Source organism: Pongo pygmaeus, chromosome 17 (assembly GCF_028885625.2).
Source record: "Pongo pygmaeus isolate AG05252 chromosome 17, NHGRI_mPonPyg2-v2.0_pri, whole genome shotgun sequence".
NCBI classification, from domain to species: domain Eukaryota; kingdom Metazoa; phylum Chordata; class Mammalia; order Primates; family Hominidae; genus Pongo; species Pongo pygmaeus.
In genome coordinates this window covers 87,712,008-87,735,470 of record NC_072390.2, presented here as the reverse complement: position 1 = coordinate 87,735,470, position 23,463 = coordinate 87,712,008, and the positions used below count along the sequence as shown (strand labels likewise).

At 41.5% G+C, this 23,463-nt stretch overlaps 1 protein-coding gene across 7 annotated transcripts in view; it reads left to right on the top strand.

The window, feature by feature from the left end:
• CBLN2 (cerebellin 2 precursor) overlaps positions 1-23,251 on the top strand; it is a 101,292-nt gene extending 78,041 nt beyond the window's left edge. For 2 of the 7 annotated variants that reach the window (XR_010124199.1, XR_010124200.1), the window contains exons 2-7: positions 8,325-8,390; positions 16,387-17,019; positions 17,466-17,510; positions 18,667-19,189; positions 22,201-22,320; positions 22,599-22,725. Coding sequence is in view for 1 of the 7 variants with exons in the window: in XM_054461362.2 (XP_054317337.2) it covers positions 18,833-19,189; positions 22,201-22,320; positions 22,599-22,796 (675 nt within the window). In the remaining 6 variants the exon portion in view is untranslated. The other 5 variants (XR_008495514.2, XR_010124201.1, XR_010124202.1 and 2 more) reach the window with 4 other exon arrangements.
• The last annotated feature ends 212 nt before the right edge of the window (positions 23,252-23,463 follow it).

Genomic DNA, 23,463 nt, shown 5'->3' with positions numbered 1-23,463 from the left:
CACCACCACGCCTGGCTAATTTTTTGTATTTTTTAGTAGAGACAAGGTTTCATCGTGTTAGCCAGGATGGTCTCGATCTCCTGACCTCGTGATCTGCCCACCTTGGCCTCCCAAAATGCTGGGATTACAGGCGTGAGCTACCACGCCCGGCCTATTTTTATTTTTTAAACTCATACCAATGTAAGCCTTTGGAATCTATGTATGTATCATAGAATAGAGATCAGCGAACTTTTTCTATAAAAGACCAGAGAGTAGCTATTTCAGGATTTGCAGGCCATGCGGTCTCTGTCACAGCCACTCAACTCTGCTGCTGTATTGAAATCAGAGAGCAATTTGTGAATGAGTCTGGCTTTGTTCTATTGGTCATAGTTTGCAAACCCCTGTCCCAAGGAAAAATTGATCCAAAAGCAAGTTGATTCTAACGTTTTTCTATAATTCTCTAGGTTGTCTTAACAGGCTTTGAAGGCTTTGGAAATTCTCCATTGTAGGCTGATAAAGCTGTTCACTTTTCTACTTAAGAGGCACACAGAAGCCTGCCCCTTTTCCTGAAGCCATGTGATCGCTCATGCACCTTATTAAACACAGAAGAGTTATCTTCCTATGTGCACAGACGATCTCTGTCCATGACTGGCCTGCATCTGGGTGCAAGAAGGAACCCAGCCATCCCACGCTCTCCCTCTTTAGACCCACAAGGGGCAGGAGCAGCTGCATCTGTGTAGACACAGCCCTTGTACTTACAAAGAACAATGGCTTTCTTAAGGCCTGTCAGTGAGCAGCACATAAACAGTGAAAAATTGGGAGCTCAGGAAATACACAAACTCCTCTGCCTGTTCCCTGTTTGATGAGCTCCTTCCTGGGTTCAGTGAGAAGAGAGCTGATATTATTATTCCTATGGAAAGAAAGGATAAAAATAATAGATATTTGACCAATGGATATATAAAAAATTAACAAATGTCACCGAGGTGAGTGCCTTGGGGCTGACTACAAAATCAAGGTGCTCTGTGTCTTTCTTTGCTACTTTTCATTGCACTTTATTTGATTTCAGAAACCCCAAGAGACTGCATTTCAAAATGGCTTTTTATCTCCAATGCCATATGAAGTGCCCCTTAGAAGTCTAAACACAATAATGTCATCTGTGTCCATGTCACTCAACATTGCCTTATCCTCAAAAAAATCAAATGGATGTGTCAGTGGTGAATTCATTTTAAATGCAGGCCAACGTCTGGCATTGAAAAGTGCTTTCTTCAAATCTCTTTTCAAATACACAATCAACCCAATATTGATCAAGATGTTTTATCTAATTGCATTTCATTTCATACTCTGCTGTGATTATCAATAAAATATTTTATTTAATATAAATATTTGATAATAAGTTATGCTTTCTATGAAAATGAAAGCAAGCCATAAACTCACCAACAGAGTCAAATCCAAAATGGCACGACTTGGATGTGTGCTCTGAGCCCGGCACAGGCCTTTCTTGAAGCCCCTAATAGGTTAGGGAACACGATACTTCTCAGTCAAATTCATCAAATGTTGACTTCACATGGACTCCACAGCTACAGAGAAATTGTTCTTTTCACCTCTGAAGAGGGAACTTGCAAATCCTGAAGGGAAGTCAGTGGTTGCCCCACTGCTGATTGGTTAATTGTATTGCAGGTCACAAAACATCAAGTGCATTGCTGCCTGAGACCCAGAGCAATCACATCAAAGATGCTTAACTTTGCCAGACCTGGGGAGTGCTGGTGGGCTGTGGGATGCCACATTGCTTCAGGGTGTATTTTATATCCTTTATTTCTAGTAATATATTTTCTTATTTATTAATTGAGACAGGGTCTCACTCCCATTGCCCAGGCTGGAGTGTAGTGGTACTATCACAGCTTACTGCAGCCTTGGCTTCCTGGCCTCAGGTGATTCTCCCCACCCCTGCCTCCAGAGTAGCTGGGATTAGAGATGTGTGCCACCATGCTTGGCTAATGTTTTGTATTTTTAGTAGAAACAGGGTTTTTCCATGTTGGCCAGGTTGGTCTTGAACTCCCGGGCTCAAGTGATCTTCTGCATCATCCTTCCAAAGTGCTGGGATTAGAGGAGTGAGGCACCATGCCTGGCCTCTAGTGATCTTTTAAAACCTCATATGCTTGTACAATAGAAAATATTTATAAAGTTACCTACAAAGTGATTTGTGGTCCTGGAATGTTCTGTGCTTTTCGTGTCGACCCTTTCCTCAAACAGGTGCTTCTCCCTTCTTACTCCTACAAAAAGCAGTATTGTCACAATATATGGGGAGTGAAGTAATGGAATTACTTCCAGAGAAAAGAACAGAAGCTTTGCACACCCTTTCTTTAGAACAACTGCACGTTTTGAGATCCCCAAGATAACCCTCAGGTTCAAGAATCCACTAGAAGGGTTTGCAGTGCTCAGCTAACCTGTTAGACTCACAGTGAAAGGACACAGGTTAAGATGAGCAATGGGAAAAGGCGCATCGAACAGGGGCAGGACAGACCCAGTGTGGAGCTTCCGGGTGCCCAGAGTATTATGTCTCCTAGCTATGATGTGTGACAACACCCGGGGGTAGCCCCCATCAGTGACAAGCACCAAACCCAGAGTGTCCAGAGATGTTATGGGGTGTAGGTCACATAGACATGACTGAGCCCCAGTGTGCCTAACCTTAGTCTCTAGCCCCTCCAGAGTCAAGCTGATACCACATGGCCCAAGGTGCCACACTAAGTCACATGGTCAGCATAGATCCTCTCTAGGAGGCTCCTAAAAGTTGTTTACATCCTACATTCATTAGGGAAGACCTGGGTGTTCACCTCTGTATGACTCTGCTCCTTTAGGAAACCTTCCGTGACATATTTCATGAGAACCATTCATTTCTGCCATCACTCTGTGCTGGAAAAGCCCATCCAGCCTACCTATTTTTCTTATGCTTGGACTCTTGTGCTTACTTTTTTAAAAAACATATTTTTATTTTAAGTTCCAGGGTACATGTGCAAGATGTGCAGGATGTGCAGGTTTGTTACGTAGGTAAACGTGCCACGGTGGCTTGTTGTACCTATCAACCCATCACCTAGCTATTAAGTTGAGCATGCATTCGCTATTTTTTCCTAATGCTCTCTCCCTGCACCCCAACCCTGGAAAGGCTGTAGTATGTATTCTTCCCCCTCCCTGTGTCCATGTGTTCTCATTTTTCAGTTCCCACGTACTAGTGAGAACATGTGGTGTTTGGTTTTCTGTTCCTGCATTAGTTTGCTGAGGATAATGGCTTCTAGCTCCATCCACGTGCCTTCAAAGGACGTGATCTCATTCTGTTTTATAGCTGCATAGTATTCCGTGGTGTAGATGTGCCACGTTTGGCAAGGTTACAGATAAACAGGAACATTTTTACATTGTTGGTAGGAATGAAAATTACTTCAACCACTGTGGAAGATGGTGTGGCAATTCCTCAGAGATCTAGAACAAAAATACCATTTGACTCAGCAATCCCATTACTGGGCATATAGCCAAAGAATATAAATCATTATATCACAAAGATACATGCACACGTATGTTCATTGCCACACTGTTCATGACAGCAAAGACACGGAATCCACCCAAATGCCCTCAATAAGAGACTGGATAAAGAAAATGTGGTACATACACATCTTATTTTGCTTTATCATTTTCATTCAGTTTGAGTTCCTTTTATGAGAAAATCAAAGATTTAAAATTCAAATTAAATTAAAGCAAATTAAATAGCATATACTGTATTTGTCATATTTTTACTTGTTTGCATGGTACATTGGTAAACAATGGTAAGCACTGCTTTCGAGATATTGTAGGAGAAAAACTGTAGATTTCAAAGCACTTGACATGATAGAAGATAGAAAATAATATATTTCTCTTCTTCAATTACTCTTTAGATGTCAGCGTAAGAATGATGAAAACATTTTCAGTTTTTATGAGGTGGTTTAAAAGCATATGTCTGCATATAATTTGGTGCTTTTTTCTCATATCCTTAGCTATTACTCTGTTGGTTTTAAGAGTTTTTTTTTCCTGACCCCTGGTTCTTGTTTCAAGCTTTTCATTATGGTTCTATACTTTCCATTCCTGGGCATCATAATACACTGAGAATCTACCTATCAGTAATTTGCTTTAAGTTGGTTTGATTTCCACTTTTCTTATTTTTTTCAAGATAAGCTAAAGAAACACCCTCATTTACCTTTAGTCTTAGAACCAGTAGTCCACTAGTAAAGTCTTTTCATTGCTCCATAACTCTCCTGCACGTTTACTGCTGTGCAGCAGAAATAGAGACAGGAAAGGACTGTTTCATGCTGAGCAATTACCACCTCTTCCTCCAACCACACCAAATACAGTCAACAGGCCTTCTAAGCATGCAGGAGGAATTTTCTTTTCTCTTTCTTTCTATCTGTGTTTTTTCTTCCTTCCTTCTGCTCTTTCTTTCAGATAATAGTAAACAGCTATTGCTAACTGAAATTTCACACGTATGTGGCAGAAAATTCACTGATAGACACATAGAAGATGGATGATATTGATGCCAGGTTTAGAATTGCAGACCAGACATTCTTATTTATTTATTTGGAAGAGTTATCCTATCTCCCTAAGCGTTTTCTTTTTCTTTTTTGTGTCTGCATTATTACAATTAGTAAAAGAATTCCACATTTATTAGCTGGTTAAAAAGAGGAAGTGAAGTAACGTGTGTGTGTTCTAGTCAGCATGGAGTGGGGTGTGCAGCAATTTAGCAACTCATAATGAAAAAAACTTGTGTTTTCTTCATGCTACATGCACAGGACAGGTAATTAGGGGTCCTATCCCCTACCTCTTCAGCCTGGGACTCAGACTAATGGGGCACCTGCCATCCCAAACATTGCCAGTGGGTGTGGTAGGAAGAATGGCTCAACTGGGAGGTGTTTGTCACCAGCCCATAGCCACAGAAACAAGAAGCACTTCTCTCAAGGCTCACCTGAAGCCATCCTGCCCCACATAACCACCAGGATGCCCCCACAGTGCAAATACCTTGCACTCAGAGGGAACTTGTTCAGGGACTAGAATTACTGACTTTCTCTGTAAGGTGCTTATCTAAAGTGCTGAGCTCATAGAAGGCGTTCGTTGAATTTTAGAAAACATGGTTATCACTTTGCTACAAGGTCATGAACAAGTCACATTATTTTGCTTAAGTTCCAGTTTCTGTAGAGAGAGGGAATTTTCAAGTTGTTACTGTTTAATTTCAGATTTGAACATAAAGTACATTTTTAAAATGCTTATGATAAATTAAATGGAAAAAGTAGATTACTGTATACAAAATTCTATAATTCATAAATTAAGATGGTATTAGGTTGGTGCAAAAATAATTGCTGTTTTGCCGTTACTTTCAATGGCAACAACTCAACCTAATATTTATACGTTTTCCACTTCCCTGACACACACACACACACACACACGCACACCCACACACATAGTCAAACACGTATTCACAGTGAATTTCTTTCATTTTCATCAATAGGAAATTCTCCCTCCCCCTCAAAAACTATCTAGTTTCTTTAAGCTGAATACCTTAACAACCATGACAGATTTTTGAACACAAATTGAAAGTAGGTGCCTGCACTCTTAGTTCTCTGACCACCAGCAGGCTTTCCAGCCGAGGGCACCTTTAGAATAAAGCCCTCTCCCTATTTTAAACATGGCATTGTGCCTTCAGTTATTTGCTTTTCTCTCTCTCTCTCTCTCTCTCTGTGTATGTCTTTTCTTTTCTTTTTTTTTTAGGACGGAATCTCGCTCTGTCACCCAGGCTGGAGTGCAATGGCATGATCTCGGCTCACTGCAACCTCCGCCTCCTGGGTTCAAGTGATTCTCCTGCCTCAGCCACCCAAGTAGCTGGGATTACAGGCACGTGCCACCATGCTGGCTAATTTTTGTATTTTTAAGAGAGATGGGTTTTCATCACGTTGGCTAGACTGGTCTGGAACTCCCGACCTCAAGCGTTCCACCTAGGCCTCCCAAAGTGTTGGGATTACAGGCATGAGCCACCGCACCTGGCCACTAATTTTTTTTCTTTTTAATCAATATCAACAAGGGGGAAATGAATAGGGGTTGCAATGGTAAGAGATGAACTTTTATACATTTAAATTTTATTTTCTTTAACGTTTTTATTGAGGACTTTGCCTGAAATTTTGGCTAAGGGTATTTAGAGATCGTATGTAACGTTTTGTCACTGAATTTTTAGTTTTTTTTCCTTTACAGGCATTCAATTATTTTTTACTTTGTGTTATTTAAGCTGAGTTTTTTTATGTCAATCTTCTCATTTAATATACTCAGGTTATTGGGAACAATTATTTAATATGAACCACTTTAAAGATGTTTAATTGACAAATATAGGATATAATATGGTGTTATGATACATGTATATGCTGTGGAATGATTACATTAGGCTAATTAACATAATGTATACCATTTTAAAATAGTAATTCTAAACTCCAGAACTTAATTCCAATACTTGAAATTTGAAAGGAAAGGGAACAATGTCTCTAGTTCGAATAACTTCAAAAATCACCATCAAAAAACCCCTTTTTCATATACTTTATTATTTTTGTTTTGCAGAAGTTTAAAAGGCTGGCTAAAGAAAATGTTTATTTTTCTCTTAAAAATTATTCTTGTCACTTTCTTGCAAACATCCTCTAGGTAAATCAGGCATAATAGATTACAAATTTTATAATACATTTCAATTTGACTGCTTTAAACAGAGTCAAACCAAAACAAAAAAAGGGTAATGAAAACAGCAAATAATAATAATCTTATAATTTTCAATTCGTTAAACATTCTTCATCATATTACACTCTAAGGATTATGAAAAATAAATTATAGAAGAGATTAAGTGATTAGTTATGAATTCTTTCCCTGCAGGATTGAGAACCAAAAGATGCTACACTAGTTCTTCATTATGGAAATATGCACTTCATGTAATATGATCAGATTGCACCCAGGCATGGCAATGAAGTCTAGGCATAAGCTGAAAAACGAATCTGACAGTTGTCTTCAAATCTCGTTTTAGCCAAATGTTTCAAATTTCTCCCAGTTCAGACCTTTGATCAGAGTTTATAACATCAATCAGAGTTAATAGTCTGATGATTTTTGTCACTCTGTAATGTTTTCAGCTTTCGAGGCATGAATTATGGCCTTTAACCCTGTCCTCTTTTCATCGCTCCGCGGTTTCCCCAATTCTAAGACCAGGATTAGGAAATTTCCTACAGTTAGATTGTGTATCAACCAAATGATGAATTAGCTCTTTTGCTGAAATTATCTAAACATAAGGATTTGTCTGAGCTTTCCAATCACTAAAATTATATTTTCTACTTATTTATTTAAAGTAAGGTTTTGTTGAGTAACCTAACCAAAAATATGCACACGTGTTTGTAATATATATGTACATGTATAATCTGTTCTGATATCTATCTATCTATCTATCTATCTATCTATCTATCTATCTGTCTATCACAAATTGTTAGTCTATGTAGTAACCTTTGTCTGTTGGGATATTTACTATTTTTCCTGAGCTATGTTTCTTATTTTCCGTTTATGCCTACAAAAAGAAGTTCATGGCTCCTTCCCTCATTGACATGTTGGACAAAGCCCCTGAAGGACCGGGGCAGATCCCCACTCCACACGTGCACTTGTCGTTGTATTTCCCAAAGTCCTCTTTGGAGTTGCTGGGCCCTGAGATCCAGCTCAGTGTTTTGTTCGTGAACACGTAAATCACGTAAATCAGAGTAGTGAAGCCCACGGAGAGGCAAGCACCGAGACAGTTTCTCCCCTCTGGTCTCCTGTTGTGTGTCCTCTTTTCTGCTGCTGTGAAATCCATTCTGTAAAATCCAATGTTTTCTCCTTAGCAGCATTTTGCACAAACTTCACATATGCACATATATCAGAAAATAATTTTATGTCATTTAAAAAAATATTTCCAAAGTAGGGCATCCATATGGTGGAAAATTTAAAAATACAGAGACACATAGGATTAAATAATAGTAATAACAATCTCTTGCCTAACACTTTCCTAATTCCAGTAGTAGCCTCTTCTGAAACAATTTTCGCCATGTTTCCCTTTCTCCTACTATTTCCTAAAGTCAGAATCAAACGATTATATGCCTACTTACAAACATGCCAGCTTTATTCAATGTCTATTTTCTGCTTAAAAGATGGGGATTTAGCTCACTATCGCTAGCCTTCTTTATTTCTTTTTCCTCCAGTAATTTAAAAAGAAATACATTATTTAAAATTATATTATTAATTCGCTATGTACCTGGAAATGATGTACTTCTTTTTCATAATTTCAGTAAGCATCTCAACATCTTTTGTGAAAAGGGAGAATGTGGATGTCACTGGCTTTCACTTCACGTTTTGTGAGTTCCACTTTTATTTTTATCTGTTACCAAGATTGTTAGCTTTTGTATTACAGAAAGGGTTGTTTTGAATGACATGTTTAAGGAAAGAGTTTGTTGATTTTTATGTATTTTGAAAAAATATAAATATTAGATATTTGTATGATAAGCTGATTTAAATCTATTTCTTCTATTAAAAAAAAAAGTATTTTGGCTGGGCTCGGTGGCTTATGCCTGTAATCCTAGCATTTTGGGAGGTCAAGGCAGGTGGATCACCTGAGGTCAGGAGTTCGAGATCAGCCTGATCAACATGACTAAACCCTGTCTCTACTAAAAGATACAAAATTAGCTGGGCTTGGTGGTGCATGCCTGTAATCCCAGCTACTTGGGAGGCTGAGGTAGAATTGCTTGAACACAGGAGGCAGAGGTTGCAGTGAGCCGAGATCGTGCCAGCCTGGGCAAAAAGAGCGAAAGTCTGTCTCAAAAAAAAAAAAAAAGTATCTTGCTCTGCTGGACATTTTAATAAACAGTGAAATTCAGAAAACACTGACAAAACAGATTAGATAAATGAGAAAGAAAAGGCTAAGAGAACATAGGAACTGGGTAACACAGTCACATACACAAAGAAACAACCAGTAGTTAACTTTTTGATATGAAAGGTCAACACAACTGTACAATCTCAAAATCATAAAAGAAAAAGTTGGCCTTCTAAGTTTAAAGCTTCAGATGAGCATTCACATTCCCTAAGGTGAGTCAAGAAGGTAAGGACAATTTATTTCTTTAATGAAATATTAAGCCGTGCTGATTAATATTAACCTAAATGATAAATATGTGTTTATATGTATAATGGTGTTCATATAATTTCATGTAATGTATGCATCTGAATAATCTCAGCATGGTTACAGTATTAATGCTGGGTACTTTTTGACTTATTTCTCTGAAACAGATCTCTCACCTGTGTATACACACAGAGACCCACACATCAATCCAGCTCCATGCAGACGTATAGCCTTCAGTGATGAGATGTGTTCAAGGAGCGCAAGGATGGTAGATCTTCCATTTCTGAAGACTTAGTGACACTTTTAGTCTACCCAATTCTGTTATTTTTTAGTTAATTCTATTTCAAGCAAGATTTAGATCTCTCAGAAATATGAAAGCCAACAAAGGGAAGCACAGTTTTAAAATGTGTCCAGTCTTCTGGCTATACCCCAGAATCTCCCAGACCAGTCTAGAGAATGTGAAACCTCTATAAACCAAAACATACACCAATAAAATAAAGGTATCTTCAATCTGGTAGGGTAACTAAAAAAACAATTTTATCTTCATTTCATATATATGTATAGATGTGTATATATATAAACATTTTACCGGTTAGACATGTCTGAAAGTGAGTATGAAGATACATGGTAGAAACACCTAAAATTTCTATTTAATAAGCATCAGAATCAATTTATCAATGTTTAAATAGAGGACTCTCAAAAAGTAAAGATGCTATACTAGATGTGTTGAAAAACAGCAAAACAAAATGTCACGGTACTTGTTTGCAATGAATGAAATTACAGTTTATGGGTGTGAAAGACATGTATATGTGTTACTCTTACACTGTGCCCTGCATTACCCATCAGCATACAGGACACAGTATAAGCACCATAGCAGAGCTGCAAACAACATGAGGTACCTATTAAGAATATAGCCATATATCATTTTAGGGGAATATTTAATGCATAAAAATAAATCATGGAATAGGTTAATATTAGTCTATCATTTAAAAGCTATTCTGTGCAGAACATCTCAAGTAACATTTTGAATTAAACCAAAACTTGATTTAATACTTAATATTCACTGAAATCTCCCTAAAGGCACATAGAGGATTTACAAAATTTAAAAAAAGAAGAAAAAGAAAAATTTCTCTTTCAAATAAGGCAATGTGTGTTATGTTATTTTCCAGGATACAAACTTTTTATTTTAGTATTTTTGAAAGGTAGGTAAAATATTTCTAGTTGCTTAGGGTTCAACGTCTAGGAAATTTAACATGAATATCATTTCACTAATGAAAGTGCTTTTCTTTCCCCTGCCCCCATAGCCCATCTTCTCCATAAACTCCGTACAACAATATCAGCTCTGAAACTGAGCTATCTCTCCACCCTCTGACTTATCAGCACTGATTGCTCTCAGCTGTTTCTGGGCCTTCCTGCATTTTGATTCATTGAGGTTTTTCCTTACCTCCCTGTATGGTTCAAGTTTACTCAAGAGAAATGATGGTGCAATGTAATCTATTCCTCAGATATATCAGAAATTTCACAAATGTTTAGGCTTATTGGAGAGGATGAGATCCTGAGGGGAAATCCATATACTTCCTTGTAGATTACAATGAAATAGCAGTTCCATGATTTATCAAACATACATTCAGAAAACCTGCCAAGGGATGAACTTTGTTTCTCATTTTCCTTATTTTAAAGTCAAATTTTAACTTCCTAACATTTCTGGCAGTGAGCAAGAAAAGCCCAAGTTTCATATGAAGAAGAAGAATATGTTGATATTACAACCAGGAGAACATTTGCTTTTGTATATGTGTATAGGCTTTCTATGTCTACCAGTTTTTAGCAGATCCAAATATAAATCTCACCATTCCCTCTGCTATTGCTGTTAGGAATCGCAATACCTTTGACCCAGGAGCCAGAGGGTTTTCATTTTTTTCACAAAAACATGTAAAATCTTCAACCCTAGGTAAGCATTTGCCCAGTAATATGCAGATGAACTGAAACTCCATCCATGACAATTACAGAGTAACCCCTGGTAGAATAATCTTACACAGGATGATAAAATCCCCTAGCTGCCAATTAAAAATGCCTTTAGAAAGCCGTTTCTCCTGTTTTCTCAGTAATGCTTCATTTGTCTTGCCCAAATTGGGTTTTAGAAAGGTGAAAAAAAGTATGACATTTTAACACAATCATGATTTCTTTTCTTTTTGGAATAATTGTATGGAATATAGCACATTCAACTTGAGAAAGTAGCTATAAAACACCAGATGCTAATGAAAAAGAACAGCTGTATAATCATACTGTTGGATACCGGCTTCCATGTTTATTTATATGATCACTAGACCATTTTCTGATGTGAGTTTAACATAGTATATCTAATGACACTTTTCCTCCTATATGTCTGCAGTAAACCTTCAGAATATTTTTCAGGTATTAATATTCCCACAAGAATAGAAAAAAACAGATCTTTGCTACTCAATGTGTGGCCTATAGATCAGCAGCATCAGCATCAGCTGCAAGCTTGTTAGAAATGTTGCTGGCCACGGTGGCTCACGCCTGTAATCCCAGCACTTTGGGAGGCCAAAGCGGGCAGATCACTTGAGGTCAGGACCTCCAGACCAGCCTGGCAAACATGGTGATACCCCGTCCCTACTAAAAACACAAAAATTAGCCAAGCATGGTAGTGCACACCTGTAATCCCAGCTACTAGGAAGGCTGAGGCAGGAGAATCTGTTGAATCCAGGAGGCAGAGGCTGCAGTGAGCTGAGATTATGTCATTGCCCTCCAGTCTGGGTGACAGAGTGAGACTCAATTAAAAAAATAAAAAATAAATAAATAAATAAAAAGAAAGAAAGAAAGAAAGGCAGACATGTGAAATTTCAGGCTCCACCCAGCATTTTTAATAGGATTTCCCAATAATTCATGTGCTCATTACAGTTTGGATCCCCTTCCTCAATTTCACTACCTTTTTATCATATGTGAATCTGGTGTTAATACATATCTTCACAGCCTGGGTGCATTTATGGTGCAGGAAGCTAGGACAGAGTGTGCAGAGGATGCCCATGGAAAACAGATGCTGCGTGCACAAGGTCAGAAATAAAATTCAGCCATTGCTGACTTGTGGCTTTGCTCAAATGACCAGGCTGCACGGGCTTCATTTTCAGATCAATAATCATTTCTTAAATGTATGTGGTCCTGGACTCTGATCTCTGTGCAGGGGATAACCATATTTCTCTTAAAAACTTATGATCAGTATAAAATGGCTTTTATAGTGGATTACATCAGAAGAATGGATCCTGAGCGATAACCAGGTATTCTTAGTTTGGGCAATGAGCAACTCTATGAAACACTAGCCTTACAGTAGCTCAGTTTAAAAACAAAATAGTCCTATGAATCTTTCCTTAATATTCCCTTTGGATGTTCTACTTTCAAAGAATAGTCTCAAGATCAAGAATTAATATGAAGTATAAAATAACTAGTTAGTGCTAGCGAATAGTTTTGGAAACAATAAAAAGGTCCTATTCAGATCTAGATCTAGGCAATATTTGAGTTACATTTCTTCTGACTTGGATTAACAGTCACATCTGTAATCTGGTTTGTGGCTGCAGCACAGTCAGAATACATTCTGATGGCAGATCCCTAAGGCAATGGAAGGCAGCTTAGTGGCACGCACTGAGGACATGGTGACAAGGAGTCCTCTCAACTCTGCTGACTCCAGATCAACAACTCCAGACACCAATACCACACTCAGATCTCTAAGCTTTTTCAGAAACAGAGCCTCTTAGATGGTTCTTTCCTAAACCTTCAGCTTTTCATTCCTTTAATTCATCAGACCCTATGATCTGTTGCTTCGTGAGGATGTAGGTACGTCTTCTGGTAAGAGCGAACAGAACAATCGCCTCGATGATAAAGGACAATTTGAAAAGAAAACATATTTTGGAAAGCCGAAATGGTTATGTATGTGCTTAAAGTTTGCTTCCAACTGTTGGACTTAAAACTTTACTAAACGATCAAAAATACAACATACCTTTATATTTTATTTCTACGGTAGAACACTTGAGGGGGAAATACACATTGATATATCACCTCATATAAATTTTTTCAGATACAAAAGCACAAGTTTTTTCCTTAAATCATGCATTTTCTTTTTTCTGAAATTCACTTCTAGATAAAAATATATTATTTATGTATATTATCTGTACTCAAAATATTCCAAATATAAAAAGCCTTAAAATCATACCTGTAGCTCATTCTAAAACTAAAGCTATACAATTACATTAAAAGAAAAAATAAATTAAAATTAGAAATTGCTTTAGCTACATATTACTGATTTTCTACTACCTCCTGGATCAATAGAATTTTTTAAATTTTTAATTATAAAAATAGATTTAGTGGGTACATGTGCCATTTTCTTACATGGATACCCAAATAGTGTACATTGTACCCACTAAGTAATTTCTTATCCTTAACCATCCTCCTGCCCTCCTGCCCTTCTGAGCTTCCAATATCTGTTATTCCGCTCTCTTTGTTCATGTGTGCACATTCTTTACCTCCCACTCATAACTCGAAACATGCAGTATTTGACTTTCTGAGTTATTTCACTTAAGATAAAGGCCTCCAGTTCCATCTATGTTGCTGCAAAAGACATGATTTCATTCTTTTCATTCCTTTTATGGCTGAGTAGTATTCCAATTGTGTGTGTGTGTGTGTGTGTGTGTGTGTATGTGTGTGACATTTTCTTTATCTAATCATCTGTTAATGGACACTTAGATTTATTCCATATTTTTGCTATTGTGAATAGTACTGCAATAAACCTACCAGTGTAGGTATTCTTTTCGATACAATGATTTTTTTCCTTTGAGTAGATACTCAGTGGTGGAATTGATGAATCCAACAGTAAATCTATAATGCATGCTGAAGATGCATTTCAGAGATAGATTATATCCAAAGAACTCAAATTTAAGTTCTATGAGAGACAGATACTTAGAACAAATGAGAGGAAGGGTACTTGAATTATCCAAGCCTCTCCCCTTCCCACATTTTTCCCTAATATTAGAATATGTTCCTCTTCAGCTCTATGTGAACACCTGTCTTTATCACAGGGTGTTTGTGGGTGTTAAATCGTGTTATATCCTAGACAAAAGACATGGTGCAATATCTGATACACTACAGGTGTTCAATAAATGGCTGTCATTGTTATTGTCTGTGGGAATGTCCTACTATTAATATTCTAGTAGTAACAGCAACAATTATTAACATGGAAAAAGGAGAGAAAAAGGAATCCCTGAGATAACTAGAAAAATTTTTGCTTTTAAATCTTAGACATTTTCTGAAAAATTTTCTAAGCATATTTACAAGCTAAAATTCCAACACTTGACTTAAATATCTTCTTTTTTTTTTTTTTTTTTTTGAGAGAGTGTCTCGCTCTGTCACCCAGGTTGGAGTGCAGTGGCCCGATCTCGGCTTACTGCAAGCTCCGCCTCCCAGGTTCACACCATTCTCCTGCCTCAGCTTCCCAAGTAGCTGGGACTACAGGCGCCCACCACCACGCCCAGCTAATTTTTTGTATTTTTAGTAGAGACAAGGTTTCACCGTGTTAGCCAGGATTATCTCAATCTCCTGACCTCGTGATCTGCCCGCCTCGGCCTCCCAAAGTGCTGGGATTACAGGCGTGAGCCACCGTGCCCGGCCGACTTTAATATCTTCTTATGTGAAACAACTAATTAATCAATGAATAAATAATCTGCTTCTCTGTCAATTTGCTATCTTCTATGGTTATGAACTTTTTTCTAAAATAATCTCTAGTCTAAATTAAACCTAACCTGTTTATTGTATAAGAATGCTTATAGCTTTTTTTCAATAATTTAGTCCAGTAAGTCAGATAGATTAAAGGTGTCTACATATATATAATTTAAACATTTACATTGCCACATAGAAAGTGGTTTTCTTTTTTCCTCCAGTGTTGGTGATGATAGTTCATGTGTGCTTGCATTTATATTAGTCAAAAGAAATGCTTACAGTATTAAGGCAAGTTGCTGAGTAGAGTTGCTATTTAAAGATTTATAGATGTGTGAGAGGTATTGCTATAAATTAGCATCCCCAAATTGGTCTAATTATGTCTGTGCCTCACATGTCTTTCAAATATCTAGTGTTCTTTGCTGTCTATGCTTACACATAAATCAGTTCTCTCTATGGTGGAATGATGAATAGGGGCTTATTTTGACAGTAAGACACCATCAAATGGATGAAATATTGGAATAAAATAACTATCTGAAAGTAAGAATGCATTATTTCCACTCTGTTAAACTCACAAAAATGGTAACAAAACATGGAAAACTGTGGTGGATTTGAAAAAGCTTCCTGGCAAATGCCAGTACCTATCTCCAGCATGGTACAAAAGTGTTGAAGTATGACATTTACTTTACAGTGAGTATAGCTTAGGAGGATGAGAGATTTTGGAAGTATCGTATATTTTCTACTATTTTGCATGCTAGGTTAACCAGGAAGCATTTGGCTCAGAGGTACTTTTAATCACATCCTTACACCCATACTAAATATTTTGTCTCACCTAGCAGTGTGCAATGACTTTCTGCACATCCATTCCAGTTGAACTGATTATGAATTTCATCTCCAGTGCTTGGAGATGATACCTTGGCAGTTCTGTTCTAAATGGGGAGAATAGCGGTGAGAGGGCCTACGGGAAAATAAGGCCTTCAAAACCCCCTACCTGAAAAGACCTCCGTTTGTCAAGATGGAATCAGACACTGCTGAAATCTTCAAAGGGAAGAGGGTTCAGTGTGAAGTCTGGAGGAATAAGAAATACAGATGCTCTAATGAACAGCAATGGCTAACTTTTATTATTATTATTATTATTATTATTATTAGCCTATCAGAAAAGGTATGTCATGCATGTCAAAGGACAAAGTATTTTTTAACCATGTTTAAAAAAAAATCAGGCTATAGAGTGTAGATTTAAATATTGATTTTTTTTAGACCGGCACAAACTATACGGCCCAGTTGTCTGTGCAAACGTTGTGCCGACGATAATAACCGATGATAACCTCACCGCAGCATCTATCATCTTGGCAGAGTTGTTTGTTAGATCAGCGAAGATCCGGAAAATCAGGCGGCGTGCTGCTTGGTTTTGCCAGGAGTAAAAGTACTGAAGGATACCGGGAAGACTGGTCATTATTGTTCTTCTTGTGGTTGCTATTATTATTATATTATTATTATTATTATTATTATTATTATTGCAGAGGTCAGCGCTGCTTTTGGGGTGAAAGAAGACCATCAGTAAACCTCAGCCTTGCCGCCAGGACTCCCCCGTCTTCTGCCGGAGTCCGCCGGTCCGCAGCCTGCGGCAGGGAGGCCCGGGCACCCGCAGGTGGCGCCCCACGTCCGTGTTTGCGCCCTCAGCCGCGCTCCAGGCGCAGCTGGGAAACCCAGAGCGTCTCCCCGGGTCGTTTGAGCGAGCGCGGACACTGCAGTTTAATAAATAAGCGCGAGCGCCAGCCGCTCCACCAGTCCGAGGTCCAGAGGAGCAGACACACAGACCCGGGCCGGAGGCCCCTCTTCCAGCCCTGCGGGAACCGGACAGTTCCCCAACTGGGGACTCTGGAAACACAGATCCTAAATCATCAAATTCTCAAGCTTTTTTTTCCTCTCTTCGTCCCAGCCATCGCAGTCTTCTTCCTCTTTTTTTTTTTTTTTTAACTTATTGTTTTTTTCGCCCCTTTCATTATGAAAGTGGTCACGCCATTCAATATTAAGACTTGGAGGGAATTGGGGAAAGAAAAGAAAGAATCTAAAAGAAGAGAAGCGACCGGTGCTTTTAAGGGCGCCTAATTTTCAAAAGAGACGTCTGGGAGTATTTTGCTCTGGGCGTTTGGGTGAGCAGGACCAGGGCGTTGGAGGGTGCGGCGGGCTTGGGAGCAGGGAAGGTTCCGAGTCCTAGGGCGGCGGCAGCGCTCGGCTATGCCCTCTGGAGACTGGCGGGGCTGCGGGGCCGGGGGGACCTGCGAGGGAGCCGCGCTGCGAGCGCGCTGAGCGCGGGAGCGCGAGGGGCCCCAGGCAGTGGTGCGGGCGCGAAGCCCAGGGGTTGGAGGCACCTGGGCGCACAGCGCGGGGCGCTGAGCCGGGCGAGACGCGGGGTTCCCGGTCCCGGGTGCGGCGTCTAAGCGGGCGCGCGGGGCGTGGTGCACCCCTGAAGCGGCGCGGGCTGGCGCGGGAAAGCGGCAGGGCGGGGCGGCGCGGTTATTGGCCACGCGCTGGGAGCAGGGTCGCGCTCCGTGTCCTCCTCCCGACAGCTCCCGCTCGCCTCATTTTCTCTAAGCAGAGCAACTTCGCGGACAGCGGAGCTCGCCGAGCATGGATGTTCCAGGTAACCACCCCCGACCTGCCCTCCCCTCCGCATGCAAGCGCCTTCTGCGTGGATTTTAACCAAGACTCTCCCTGGTCCAGATCGAGGGGTGGGGGAGGTGGAGAGACAGAAGGGAAATCATGCAGGATCGAGGCTGCGGACAGCGGATATTTATCAAGAGCCAACTTCTCCGTTCTTAGAAAGAATATTGGAAGAGTTAATGGGAGGCTGTGGGCGGCGAGGGGGCAGCTTCTCTGCGTGTCTCTGGGCTGGTATTGAAATGGCCTGTCTGCTTTCCTGGGAGGAGCGGGGACAGGGCAAAAGTGCAGACGGGCGCGTAAGTTCGCAGAAACCTGCAGGGGCTGCCGCCCAGCTGAGAAAGAGAGAATACCCGTGGTCTGGAAACCAGAGCTGGAGAATAAGCCAAGCCTGGGATTCCGTCGTTGGAATCGGTCCTTCGCCCAAGAGAGGAATCCCAGGGGTTTCACCAAGGGGGCTGGCTCGCTAGTGGCTGCAGGGACCTTGGAAGTGGGTGTTTGGTTTTACTGCCCGTGTGTGTGTGTGTGTGTGTGTGTGTGTGTGTGTGTGTGTGTGGTGTCATTTGCCCCCTATTAATCTTATTCGCCCTAAGGAGATTCCTGGGGTTTGTTCTTTGGGTGGAAAATAGATAAAATCTGTACCAAAGGGACTTAAATGGACTTTAAAAACATCTCGAGGATTGAAAAATAGAGGATAGCAGGGAAACAAGGGAAAAGAAAAGGGTTCCTTGGTGCTGCTCCAAGGAAATGCTGTGAGATGAAGGCGAGAAGGCAAGCATTCGTAGGTTTTTCTTTGCCTGCGTCTTAGCCCCCTCCGCGCTGGTGAATGGGCGGGGTGGCGGTGACGCCTTCTGAGGGTCTCGGGGCCCGTCTTAGCGATGAGGACCTGCAGAAGCGCGGCCCCCTCCCTCGTCGCAGCCCCGCGCGCCGCTCGGGAGCCTTCAGGGATGCGCTGCCAGCTGCGCCCGGGCGTTTCTCCGGACCTGTTGTGCCAGATCGGAAAGCGGGTTGGCTGTGCGCGGGACCAAGGGGGTGGCCTTCGGGGAGAGCCCCGGAGCCGCAGGCACCTGCTCCCAGTCCCCCTTCTTCCCGGTGGCTCCACCTCCCGGTGTAAGGCTTTGGGTTCTGTGCCCTGACAGGTTCACGGGCGCCTTTCTTCTGAGAACGACCCTGGCCTTGAACGTCAGAGCGGGGGACGAAGGCCCGCGGAGGCTGCTGCGGGCCCCGCGCGTTCCTTCGCGCCCTTGCGCGCCGCTCGCGCCCCCGCCGGCCTCCACCCCCACGCGCCGCCTCCCACCAGCCCCGATGCAGACGCCCGGCCGGGGGCCACTCGGGCTGCGGCTGATGATGCCCGGGCGCCGGGGGGCGCTGCGCGAGCCGGGCGACTGCGGATCCTGCCTGGGGGTGGCGCTGGCCCTGCTGTTGCTGCTACTGCCCGCCTGCTGCCCCGTGCGGGCGCAGAACGACACGGAGCCCATCGTGCTGGAGGGCAAGTGCCTGGTGGTGTGCGACTCCAGCCCGTCGGCGGACGGCGCCGTCACCTCCTCCCTAGGCATCTCCGTGCGCTCCGGCAGCGCCAAGGTGGCCTTCTCCGCCACGCGGAGCACCAACCACGAGCCGTCCGAGATGAGCAACCGCACCATGACCATCTATTTCGACCAGGTCAGCCGCCGGCCTGCCCATCCCGCCCCCAGCCCGGGGAGAGGGGCGGGGACCTGCGCGCGCGGGCTGGGGTTCAGGCTTCTTGGACGTGGAGTTCCCAGGCTCTGTCCTCCCCCTCTGCCCTGCTACTCTCTTTCCTCCCGTTTCATAGAACGCACTCCTACTCTTTCCCTTTTCCACATTTTGGCTTTTTAAAAACTTTTAAATGATCAGCTAACTTGGCACTTGGATGACTGAGATTCCCTTAAGGCTGTCTAAGCTTTCTAAGAGTTCCGTAAACCTAAAGATTTGAAATATGTTTCCCAAAAGGAAGCATTGCACGTTTTACTTTTCACGGCGGTGTGGTTGATGGTCTTCAGTCACCCAGGTGGCCACCTGAAGGATTGAGTGCATTTAAAACTCTCCACGCTCAGGAAAGGAGTCTTCCCAAGTCTCTGCCAGCATTTGGAAAATACATTCCTATTGCTTATTTTGAGGAATGGATTGGGGAAGGGATGTTTATCTTAAAAAAAAAAAGTGAGGAAGAGCAGGGATGGATATAGAAATACAAAACAAAATATTATGATTATGTAAGTAAAATATATAGTAAATGAAATATATACCATAAGCAAATGCAATATATACAATGTATACATGAACAGTGTGTTGGTACAAATTTTTTAAAAGAGCAGTGACTTACGTCACCTTAAGCCACTTAACTTATGCCATTTGGTTCAATGCAGAAGGTTCAGAGATATGATCAGGCCTTTCTAAACCCTTCTCTGGGTTATTGGTGCTCAGGGTTAAAGGCTATGACCTTCTTTTTGTGTCCCGCTTGCCTGGTTTCTGTTCCTTTTCAGAAAAAAATTAAAAACATTAAAGAGGTTTCCAAGCTTTAGCTAATTAGCTAATTACCTAATCATTTTACCAAAGTGTTTCCTACAGAATGGGGCGCCTGGCAGTCACTGACAACCTACCAGGGCTTACTGTACGTGTTTAATTGACTTTCCTTTGGTCTGTTAGGCAACTCTTAAACTTATTAACCATAAACCTGCAGACACACACTCTTGACTCTATTTAAGTCAGCGTATTTATTTCTTAATTATTGTTAAGCATCGAGTATTTGAGGTTTTTTTTTTTTTTTGGCGGGGGGAGGCATGTGTCTCTTTAATTTATTTTTTATTTACAAAACGTAAAATTATTTATTTTGATTATGTCCAAATGAGACAGCAATGGAATAGGCATTTGGGAACTAATACTCTATTAGTAAGGTTTCCTTTACGTGCAGTTATTGTTATATTATTATTATTCACTTAACAATGTCTTGCAAAGTTTTCATAGCATTTTTATATCCACCTTTGCATTTGTGTAACAAGAAAGCTCTGTGATGTAGGGCAGGATAAGTAGTAGCAGGATTCTAATTTTATACATGAGCAAACTATGGCAGGGTGCATTTAATGTTTCTCTGGCTCCCCAGTTAATGAGGAGCTGAGGTCTGCTTTTCAGGGTCTGGTTGGGTGTTCTTTCATCTACAGCAGGGCTAAATTCTACCTGAATTTATCAGTTTCCAGAATGTAAAATTGAGGTGAAGGAGTTGAGGTGAAAGGAAGAAGCAGCTCCGGAGGCTTAAATGGAGAATGCTTTATTCTTTTCTAAAGCTTTGTAAGGAAGACAGCAAGCATAGCCTTGTGAGACTGAGAATAGGCATCCCGAGGTGCTTGTCTTCACAATGGAGCCCAGAGTGTCTGTCTCAGTCCTGCCCTTGAGTGGAGCTGAAGTGGTGCTCACAGCTGGGTTGAAGAAGCTGAAACAGGCATATTTCACAAGTCATTTCGGCGATCGTCATTGGCAGCATTTCACATTGCGTTGGGAATTGCATGTTATTCATCTATAATGAGCGTGTAAGAAGTAACAGCAAAGGTATTCCGGTAGAAGTTTGTATTCCCATTAGGTAACAAAATCTTAAACCCAGGATTTTGATGTTGTTGTTGGCTGTTTGTTTTAAAAGGCAGGCCATCTTGTTATTATAAAGCAGTTGTGCATTTATGCATGAGGAGGATGGAGACAGCAGCCAGACAAAGTGGCCAGAGTCTGTGTTGAGCATCTGAAAGAAATTGGGTCATCACGGGGGTCCCGCCACTCTTGAAATTCTGCTTATGAAACACTCACCCCTGCCCTTTTATCTGAGGAAAGCCATCTGCAGGGTCATGCGCTCATTCCAGGTGGCTAATTTTGTCATTGTTTTGCATGTTGTAGAGTTCCCATTAGCTTAAGCTAAGGATGTCCAAGCTGCCCGTTCTCTATTTATTCAAGCTCATTTATAGGGCACCATGGCTCAGGCAAGGGAGCAGCACACTGCTCAGGGAAAATTAAGGAAAAACAAGAGTAGCAAATGTTTTTCTACGAAGGTCTTTCATTCACCACCCATCATCGACCACCTACTGTGTGCGTCCAGAGTGTGCCAGGCACTGAGAAACACTGGAGATCCAAACCTCACAGAGCCCATTGTCTCTGGGAGCACATGAAGTTAGGTCCCAAGCTCAAACTTACAGAAGTGATCTCCTTTAATTGGCCTCTTGCTCCATAGCCGCTTCTCTACCCACTCAGAATGGAACTTTTTTTTTTTTTTTGGTCAAACAAGGCATCATGTTGATGCCTCCATAATCCCACAGACCTCCCTGGACTCAATTTAGGATTTGTTTAACAAGCTTACCATCTTCGATTCCTTTCTCTCTGCCCTGCCCCCCTAACTTACAAAATTCACAGCCAGTTTTTGAATGCATAATTAAAATATGCTTTAGAAATCTTGATTAGTTACAATTTATTAAAATACCTTTGAGATTACTTCCTGCTGTAGGATCTTTTAACTTCAGCACTGCCTCCTTCCTGGGGAGGCCAGAATGCTGAGAATGCTGAATTTGTGTTCCCAGCCGCTAATGAAGGAGGCAGTGTTGCTGGTTATCCAAGGATGATGAAAACATACACCGAGGAGGGGCTTGCTATTGTGTGCTGTGTTCCCTCTTCTTTTTCAGGTATTAGTAAATATTGGCAACCACTTTGATCTTGCTTCCAGTATATTTGTAGCACCAAGAAAAGGGATTTATAGCTTCAGCTTCCACGTGGTCAAAGTGTATAACAGACAAACCATCCAGGTGGGTAGATTTGAAACTGGATCCTTTCAGGTTTGGGTTAATAGTTCCCCATTGCTAAAGGCCCCTTCACCTGGTCTCTGAGGCTGAGGGAAACAGGGTACTGGGCTGTCCAGGGGTGATGTGGCTCTGAACTAGCTGGGAGTGCTCACTGTCAGGCTCCCCTGATGTGTACTCTAAGGGAAGGATGGGGGTGGGAGTGGGGATATTGGCAAAGGAGAGAACAGTGTGTGGGAGTTGGGTGCTTTATAGTCTGCTGAGCTCTACTCTCTGCATTTTAGGTCAGTTTAATGCAGAATGGCTACCCAGTGATCTCGGCCTTTGCAGGAGACCAGGATGTCACCAGAGAAGCTGCTAGCAATGGTGTGTTGCTGCTCATGGAAAGGGAAGACAAAGTGCATCTCAAACTTGAGAGAGGCAACCTCATGGGGGGCTGGAAATACTCCACATTCTCGGGCTTCTTGGTGTTTCCTCTATAAACACAGAGCCCCCTAGATGGTGGGGGAATGGCAAACTGGACCCAGGAATCCGCCCTTTAAAACACCCTGAACTTGCTGGAATTGGACACCTTGTTTCCAACCTCCGTCAGACTGTTGCAGTAGAAGAATGATTTCCTTTGAAACCTCCAGTACTTTTGTTTTTGTTTTTTGGAATACTGACAATTCCTCGGGAACCTGGCCTCTAATTAGTTTTAGATGACGAGGTCTTAAGGAGAAATGAAATTATCGATTTGAGCAATTTGTACCTGTGATTGTAAAGTCAATATCGAATTTTATTGTTGGGACCATGGACCTCTTTTGTTTGTATGTTGTATTGTTGTCCCAATGGAAGGAGAGCTCCTGACTCCAGGATGGGCTGCAGGTTGCAGTCAGGGCTTAAAGCAGGAGCCCAGCAAAGAACCAACTGCTGGACAGTCCTCGACATGTGTTCTGTGTGTGTCTGTATAGCCTTAAGAAAAAGAATGGCTTCACTTTCATTCTGTATTCTTCCCCCACCGTGTGGATGGGAGGACTTGGGAGGGGGATGGGGACATTGTGAACCTGTCAAGAAGTGCTTTATCCAGAGAAGCAAATTTTGCACGATTGGACTGCAACTTTTGTTTTGTAATGTTTGTGTTTTTTCTTGAAAAGCTTTACTTTTCTTTCC